Here is a 9,618-nt window from a genome sequence, read left to right as displayed (position 1 = left end):
GGTGATCGTGAGCCCAAGGATTCTGATTGGGTGCATTGCTCATCCCCAAACAATATAGTTAGTGCTAGTATTAGCACGCTAGCAGCATCCCATCTCATTAGCTGCACCGCTTATCCTCAGTAGGGTCGCGGGGGTGCTGGAGCCCATCCCAGCAATCATCGGGCAGTGGGCAGGGGACACCCTGAACTGGTTGCCAGCCAATCGCAGGGCACACGGAGACAGACAACTCGCTCGCTCATTCACACCTAGGGACAATTCGGACCCGCCAATTCACCTGAAATGCATGTTTTTGGAATGTGGGAGGAAACCGGAGTGGCCGGAGGAAACCCACGCAAGCACGGGGAGAACATACAAACTCCGCACAGGAAGTCTGGAGCTGGATTTGAACCCATGCAGGAGGTTCCCAAGACATGAACTGTGCCGAACATGCGCTAACCACTGCGCCGCCGTGCTCAGAAACAATTAACACTCGAGGCTCTAATAACCGACTGAAATCAGTGCCCTTTTACACGCTCGCGACATTTCCGAGGATCCATGAAGGCATCAGCCCCAATCGGGGCAACCATTCTGTTTCCAGTAGAGAAGGGCCAACGGGGCTACACTGTCCTCTCCGAAGGCGTTTATTTCAATGTTTTAGGTGCCACATTGACTTCAGTTTCTCCGTTTTGCACACTTTAAAGGTATGTCAACAAAATCGTGCGGATACATCGTGTTCCCCTGGGTCTTACGGGACGACTGCGGCTAATATAACGGGGCTACTTCAGATTTCAAATGTGACTGTAATTTTCTATTTAGCGCTCTTTCTTATTCACTATTAACTCTTAAAACACAGCATTGTAAAGTTTGAGGGACTAGTAAACGAAGCTGAAAGAGTAATATAGGCTTCGAAAGTGAACAACAGGAAGTAGCCTTTAGCTAGCAAAATCGTCTCATGTATTTTTCCTTGTCAAGCTTTTTTAACGGCAGTGTCGAATTTTTAAAACACACACGCTATAAGAATCCGAACGACATTTTAGCGTTTATGATTAACTAAATGTTCACCGACTGAAACATCGCTCGCATTCCAGCAAACGACCACCACACTCTTTCCCAGTGACGTCACTCATTTGTGCACGATGTACTCAAAACTTGAAGTTGTCTTCAATATTGAACCGCTAGCAAGTGCACTGCTTTAAATAAGGAGGCAAACTTTAAAACGAGAATCTTGATTTAACTTCTCCAACTCCTGCAATGGTTGGTTTGAAAAGTAAAGCCCAGTGCCTGACTGCGAGCAACGGGCGTGTACATTTCACGCTTGCGCTTTGATCCCTATTTAAAACATCCATTTGCTTAGAACAATTGATGCTCAGACCTGTCTTGAACTTAGACAGAGCTACAATTATAGAAAAGTCGTGGCTGGGCTCTCCCCATTCCTCCAATCTTAAATGAAAGTCCTTTTATTTGCCCAGGGAAAAAGTGGGAGTGTTCTGTCTCTATACCTTTCTGGAACAAAAGAAACATCTATGAGAATGTTTGCAATTGTATTTCCATCTTACCACGGTTTTGGAGTTTGAAAATGCGAGAGAGTATGACCCATCCATCCATGATCTGCACCACTTATACTCAGTAGGGTCCCGGGGGTGCTGGAGCCCATCCCAGCTATCACCCTGGACTGCTTGCCAGCCAATCACAGGGCACACAGAGACTGACAACTCTCTCACTCATTAACACCTAGGGACAATTTGGACCGGCTCATTTACCTGAAATACATGATTTTGTAATGTGGGAGGAAACCCATGCAAGCACAGGGAGAACATGCAAACTCCGCTCAGGAGGTTCGATCTCATGACCTCAGAACTGTACCGCACACAGGCTAACCACTGCGCCGCGCTGTCCTAAGAATATGACCATTAAAGCGAAAACACTCTTATCGCTTGATCGATAAGCGAGCAGTAAAGATGAAAACAGTTTTGGCGAAACCGCTGGTGACTTCTACCGAATATAATTGAATTTGCACTTGTCAGTTCCCGATGTTTAGGTTAGTTCTTTTGAGCAATTCTTGAGTATTTGAGTTATTCGATCGCTTGTGTAAACACGTTTTTTCCTTCGTCCGGGATATTTTTATACCACAAATCTCTGAGGGACTTGCAGTAAGGAGAAAAATGATGCACACAAACTGCAGCTTACGCGCTTAAAGGGTTGATATTGCTAGGTTGATTTATCTGGGACATATGTGCTTTATTTTTCACACCCAGGGCGAGAATTCCTCTTGTATACATCGATATATAGTGTATACCATGGTTGAATCCATGCATATATATGGTGTAATCCCATACTACCCTGAGAACACCCGATCTCATTTAATGTCGGACCTGGTTTGTACTTGGATGGGATACCGCCTGGGAATACCAGGATCGGTATCTGAGTCGAATCAGGCTACTGGTAATCAGCTACTGGTAATCGTGGAAATTGGTTTAGGGAGGGATGGATCCTGACTGGCTGTATTTGCCCAAGAACCACCACATTAGGCGATGCCCCGACAACCCAAAGTTATTTATATGTATATATATATATATATATATATATATATATTAGAGAGAGATTTTTTTTTAATTTAATTTTATTTTTTTACTTTTACTTAAAGGTGCTGTCTGGAATTACTCTCTCCCAGCCTTAATTCATAATAGCGGCCTCAGTCTGATTATTCAGGAGTATATGCATGTCTTAGACTCTTCTTTTTTCATCTTTTTGGGAATTTAGGTTGATGTTTAAAGTGAATTTGAAACGGGTCTTTACTTTTACCGTTTTCTTGCTACGCTAACAAAAACTGCGATGATTAGCATTCAGTCATTCTCCGGGACTCCCCCAGCCCTCTCCTCGAACCTAACGTGTTCCTTCCTGAACAGGCCCGATAAAAGTAAGATAAAAGCGGATAGGTGCAATGGAAACCTCAGTTGGGCATTGTAACACATGCTTAATAAAAATATGGTTTACTTTAAACCTTATAAGGAGACCTCAAACCACACAACCAGTGTTCTGGTTTGCCTACGTCCTAGACGCATTATTTTTGCTGGGGACGCATCGTGTCAAATCAACGTGCGTCCCTGGGATGCAATTTTTTTGACACAAACTTGTCATTATCTAATTTTTTAACAAAGATTTACCACACTCCAATTTTTCGTCAGGCAGATCCGCAATTGTTGTTTTGGTCTCGCGGCTCAAGTTTTCATCTGCACGCCGATCTCCAGTTCGAGTTGTGTAGTGAAAGTCCGTTTCTTTTTAGAGAACCGGCTTTTTTGGCTCAACTCGTTAAAGATTGCCGGCTCACTTGCTTTGATGCATTATGATGATGTTGTATAAAGAAGTTAGGAAAAAAAGGAAGTATAAAAGGAGAAAATGAAAAAAGACAGGTTTGTGGTGATCCCTTTTAATCGGTATATTACCAACAATAATTGAATGCAGAAAATGAATTCACAATTTGAATAAGAAAATGTATTATTCTCCTTAATTCTATTTGCATGTATTTTTTCCTTCTACAGTGAACGTCCAAGCGACTTCATTTTTGAACTTTTTTTATAATAAACCTCATTCATGTCGAGCAACTCAGTGTCTCGCAACAATATGTTCATTAACAATATATATGATATAAGGAAACACATGTACAATATAACATGTTAAACTACATCAATAAACATGTTTGAAAAAAAGTATTTTTTTTTATTTTGTAAGGGAAATAGGACAGTTTGTAAGGGCATGGAGCTCTTTTACAATAGGACTAAATTTCTATTCTTTTGTTCATAGACAAATATCCTCAACAAACAACGGGTAAAGGGCTACTTGGTTGAAAAAAGTATGTTACTAAATTATTTGGTTAGAAACGGTGAACAACAAATATTAAACCGTGTCTTTTCCAAGGAAGTACTAATTCTTCTAGTGTAAGATCTCATTCTGGCAAACAATCGGCTACAGAGAATTTCCAAAGAAAATTGGCCTTGGTCATCATGCATGCTGTCCCCAGCATGACATGATCAAGTGGGCCATCCCCGCTATGAAAAGCAGCTGCTCGGGAAAGGTCCCACGTGACCTTCATCGGCCTTGCGACCGAGATGCAGTATCCCTCATCTCTTCTTCTCTCGCACAGTGCACGGCCGTCATGGCGGAAGCCCACCAGGCGGTGGCCTTCCAGTTCACCGTCACCCCGGAAGGAATCGATCTGCAGCTTTCCCATCAGGCCCTCACCGAAATCTACCGCTCCGGCCTGCGCTCCTGGAAGAAGCGAATCATTAGACTCAAGGTATGTTTGCTTGCTTGCCTGGGGTTAATAAGTAGGAGAGAGAACCTTTGTACTAAGTATGAAATCTTAAATGCCAGGGGGCTGCATTTTATTCTCGGACACTCGTCAATCAATAAAGCAGGAGAGCTTTTGCAATGCGACTACCGTATTTTCCGCACTATAAGGCGCAACGGGTTATAGGGCGCACCCCCCCCAAAAAAATAGTTTTTGGTCCTATATTTTCCATACATAAGGCGCACCGGATTATAATGGGAACGTGGACAAAACAGTCAGATGGTTCAGTCAAACTTATTACCCCCTTAACATTCTCAAAGCTTGCAAAGAAGCAAATACGTGTCTCAGACATGGACGGAAACAGTGTCCGTACGATGTCACCAATCACTCAAATGCATCGTTCCAAATATCATTCGGAAGGTTAAAGTCTTGGGATTCAAGAAATGCCAAACATTTCTTAGTTTCCATTTTATTTTTTGCTGGCAACTGTGTGGACAGCAAAGTAAGAATTTTATTGTGGAGGGAAACGGGGTTCTTTACCGTGCATATGACAATAAACACTTTGAATTGAATTTAGTTTGAAAATAGACTCATCACAGGAACATCAAGATCGTTCTAAAACAAGATACCGGGAAAATATAAAGCCGCATAGCTCACCTAAGTTCTCTTGCAGCCATCACGTTCAATAACGATACGTAACCATGGTCTTCTTACAACCGTGAGTGTAGTAAATCCAGGAGAGTAAAACATTTACAAATACAGAATAGTAAAACATGTTTTCTCTATGCTGTAGTGCAACCCAACGTGTGATTGACATTCATCTTTTCCGGCCAATTGCAGGCTTTGTTTCGCCCCTTTAGCCTGCGACTTAATATTGATCCATATATAAGGCGCATTGTATTATAAGGGGCATGGTCTGCTTTTGAAAGAAATAAAGGCTTTTAGGTGCGCCTTAGAGTGCGGAAAATACGGTATTTTAAATTTGAGACCATTTAAAAGCGAAAATTGTTTCATAACATGAAATCCCTCCATGCATCAAGTCTTTTGTTGATTATTGTCTTTTTATTTCAATGAAATATGTTCTTGAACCTCCTTGTGTCCACATGCGTTAACACAAATGCAAATGAAACAAGAAGCTTGGGTTTAAGAATGTTAAACCAGGGGTTCTCACCATCCCACCTTAATTATAAGCTGCAACCCAAATCGAGAATAAAAATCGAATCTCATATTTATTGAATGAAAATATGATGCAGTTTAAACCAGTAGTACTAGAATATAGTCACATAAAAACAACTTCGAGTAATAATATTCCCTTAAATTCACAATTAGCTACATTGAAATGAAATCCAAACGCTTGGTTTCAGTGATTTTGTTTACAAGATCATACAATCCATATCTCATCTATTCTGAGCCATGCCCAGTATTTTTTATTTTTCTCTGGTGTGAAATGAACGGTGTTGGCTCAATTTCGAGGGAATTATTGCCATCTACTGTTCAAGGAGTTTAAATGAACCCTAGTTCTATTTAATTTTTCTTAAGGTTATTTTACCCGCGACCAGGGTTGGGTAGGGTTACTTTAACTGGATTACTTTCAATGACTTTTGGATGACTCCAATACCAAATATGCAAATAAAAGACAAAAGAAACTAAATAGGAATCAAATGATGACTCACAACACGTGGTAAGCTTTCTCTCCTGGCTTTGATATCCGGCAAAACGAACATCAAATGCGACAGAAACAAAATGAAAATAAATCCAAACAGCTTGCCAACATACTTTTTGCCGTTCCATATGTTCCGTTACTCCCCAAGCCTGCACAAAATTTAGTCATTTTATTCATAATTAGTTTCTTTTGTCTTTTATTAGCATATTTGGTATTGGAGTAATCCGAAAGTCATTGAAAGTAATCAAGTTAAAGTAACCCAACCCTGCCCGCGACCCACTTTTGGGTCCCAACCCACCAGTTGAGAAACGCTGCTTTAAATCTAATAATTTGAGAGCTACCTATCGAAAATGAAAGGGTCGCTTTGAAAATAATACCTTCTGAAACGGAATACTGTGCTGGAAAAAAAACAATAATTTAACTCAAACCGAATCATCTCTTTAAGAACCAAAATTATTGCAGACTGTCATGTGAGGACCATTTTTTTAAAGCGACATTGTGTCATCGAGTGGTCAACAAACATTAAAGACAATATTGATTTGAATAGTCAAAAAAAAATCACATGAACCATCAGACAAACATTTTTAGGTACGTTTTTTTTAAGTACTCATAGGTCGAGAAAATGGAATTTTTCATAACATGAGGCTTACATAGAGGGAGCTGATATGTTCCCTACAAAAACCTTGTCAAATGCTAGGAAGAAAAACTGCGGTTTGGTCATTTTGAGTTGTGTGCGTTGTAGCACTCGTTTTTGTTTGCAGTTCGTAACTTGGCAAAATCTAGTGGTCACCTATTGCACAGTGTCCATTTTAATCAATGGATATGTCACAAAATGAACTCTGACGACGAGATGAGATGAGAGACAGTGTTTTGTGCTCTTACAAAAAAAAGTGTTTTTGAATTGTAGAGTTATCAATTCTAACACTGACCCGAGGCTGGGAAATGAATTCAATGAATTTGAATAATGGAGCATTTAAAAAAATATGAGATCATTTGATGATTTTTAAAATTGCAGGTAGGAGTTTACTCTGATTATCAATAGCCGGCGCTGATTATAAAACCTAATGGTGGCATTTATGTGAGTCATGATTAATCCGAAGCGCTTTTTCGTTCGAACCATGACTTATTTTTTATTAAAATATTTATTGTAACATCTGGCATGGCGTTAATTGTCTTAATAGATAGAAATGTCTTCCTAGAGATTTTATTTTTGGGCCACTCGGACGATCTATTCGTTTAAAACAGGGGTCGGGAACCTTTTTGACTCAAAGAGCCATAAAAGCAAAAAATATTAATTTTATTTTGGGAAAGAGCCGCACCATATATTATGAGACAAATTGACTAAATTGCTAAACCCGCGCCCCAGACAAAAGCTTAGTCTTCAGCACATTTATTTTTGATGATTTTATAAAAATTATGAAAAGAGAATAATGCCATACAACAAACATACCACTTTAAACTTGTCTCTTTCTTGCAATGACTCAAGATCGGTTCAACTCATTTTGCCCCTTTTTTTCATACATATTGGTTTCAAAACCAGATGCAAGTATTTATTTTGTAAAAACTTTCTGCAAACAGGGAGCCTGATGTGCTTACCTTTGGCGCAGACGGAGTAGGGCGAGAGATGGGAGGGAGTGCTTGTACTTTTTGCATAGCTCCACCCATCCCTCCCACTCACCCAATCAAATGACTAAGTTCTCTTCCGGTGTTTTGGCGTATTTACAGTTCTGTGGATTCATCATCAGGTATCTGAACACTAAACACAGATTATACAGTGAACTTTTATATAAAGGATTCTTTAGCGTTGTACAGCCAAAACGAGTTTTTTTCCTCCCTTTTTTTGGGTGTGACACCTTGACTGTAAATTGTAGTGAAAAATGTGCCCTATATTTACTGCGAAGTAATACCACGTTATTTAGTTTTGGTTTGGCTTTGCGTTTACCTGAATAGGATAGACAACTCAAGTTTTGAACAAGATGGAGAAGTTTTGCATGCAATCAAATTTGTCTCTGAGCCACAGATACTCATAGAAAGAGCCATATATGGCTCGCGAGCCATAGGTTCCCGACCCCTGGTTTAAAAGAAAGAAAATGGTGACGAATGTTATTTCGGTAAATGCCACGGGCTGTGAAAAGGGGATGCCAGGCATATTTCGGATCAGAATTCTTTTGATGTATTTCAATAACCGTCACTTTCGCATTTGTACAGTAAATGAATCAGTCATTTTACACTGTTACCCAAGAGTGCATGCCTAATGTTGTCTTCAAAGCTTGAAGCTCCTGCCCATCCCTCTCGCTCGAAATGTATTCACGATGCAAATGTGTGACGGCAAAAGCAGATTGTTTGAATTTTCAATCTTTCCTCCGGCAAATAGAATAGCGTGATCACAGGAGTGTATCCCGCCAGCCCGTCCTCCTGGCTCTTCGTGGTCATCGCCATCTTAGCGACTATGTACACTCGCTCCGACCCCTCCATGGGGCTCATAGCAAAGATACAGGAGCACCTGCCCGTCAGGTAAATCATCATAGACACGTCATTGTACAGTGCCCTTCCTGATTTCTGTATGTTTTGTATATTTATGAATGAATGAAAACTTTATTTCGAACATTAAAATAAAAAAAACTATGAGTCAACAACAAAATAATGTTACATAACATGTTCGAAAAGGGGTAGTCAGAAGCAGATCTTCCCTATTACCGTAAATTCCGGACTATAGAGCGCACCTGATTATAAGCCGCATCCACCACATTTCGGGAGGAAAACCGATTTTGTACATACACAAGCCGCACCTGTATATTAGCCGCATGCGCCCACATTAAGAAAATGCAACGCAAACTCAAAATTGGGGGTTTTGGGGTTTTTAAGGGTTATTGTTCTATCTTCGTTATTCATTATCCATTATCCGTTATCGGTCAGTTCATAATACGCTACAAAGCCTAGGAGCCGGGACACTTACTCTCAGCCAAAAGGCCAAGCTAAGGTCCTAGCCCTAAAGCCTTGCTGCGATCATTGCGAATGCACCGTTCCCGGAGGTACTGCAATTAACCCATACCCGACGCAGTCCAAAAATTACAGCCGTCAAATTGAACGGTAAATGATACCGGTACTTAAGGTTTGACGCAGACCTGCAGAGTCCGAATGCCCGTTGAAAGTAATCCAAGGAAAAAAAGTGTAATTTTCCAAAGGTAAGGGTGGGAAAATGATATATCCACTATTGTCGGCCGCGTCCACAAACACGTCTCACCTTTACTCCACTTCCTGTCAGCCCGTGTTTGCCCCGCCCCTTCTTTCTCATTTGCCCGTGCAAAACATATCAGAATAAGTTTCTAAAATAAATACATTACAAAAATATACAGTTGCAAATACATTTTATACATGGTTACACATATTTACAAAGAAAGACGGTACACCGAGAGTTTTCAAAGCTATAATAATAATATTATAACTTTCATCCCAAACCGTGCCTGTGAAGGGTAGCAAAACGCTACTAGAAACACGCTCGCGACGCAGTGAACGGGTCTGTTAAAAAAAACGTACCATACATATAGAAAGCACGGTAAACCGTCCTCATCATCCTCCTTGTAACTGACGTCATCAAAGTCGTCTTCCTTCAGTATGGGAAAGAGACTTTGTCACTTAGACGTCGTCCCACGCTCCCTTATTCAAAAACACACTAGTATCACGCTCG

The 9,618-nt window shown here is 40.5% G+C and overlaps 1 protein-coding gene across 2 annotated transcripts in view; it reads left to right on the top strand.

Moving 5' to 3' along the window:
- The first annotated feature begins 521 nt into the window (after window positions 1-521).
- Window positions 522-9,618, top strand: part of LOC148347929 (carnitine O-palmitoyltransferase 1, liver isoform) — a 33,386-nt gene continuing 24,289 nt past the window's right edge. The window contains exons 1-3 of one of the 2 annotated variants that reach the window (XM_088324187.1): window positions 522-680; window positions 4,121-4,273; window positions 8,305-8,444. In XM_088324187.1, coding sequence (XP_088180313.1) covers window positions 4,133-4,273; window positions 8,305-8,444 — 281 coding nt within the window. In that variant the 5' untranslated portion in view covers window positions 522-680; window positions 4,121-4,132. The remainder of the gene's footprint in view (window positions 681-4,120; window positions 4,274-8,304; window positions 8,445-9,618) is intronic. The other variant, XM_088324186.1, reaches the window with a different exon arrangement.

The sequence above is a fragment of the Urocampus carinirostris genome, chromosome 19 (assembly GCF_059441175.1).
Source record: "Urocampus carinirostris isolate Australia breed hairy pipefish chromosome 19, RoL_Ucar_1.0, whole genome shotgun sequence".
NCBI classification, from domain to species: domain Eukaryota; kingdom Metazoa; phylum Chordata; class Actinopteri; order Syngnathiformes; family Syngnathidae; genus Urocampus; species Urocampus carinirostris.
The sequence above is the reverse complement of the archived record's forward strand: the minus strand, read 5'-3'. Positions and strand labels throughout refer to the sequence as shown.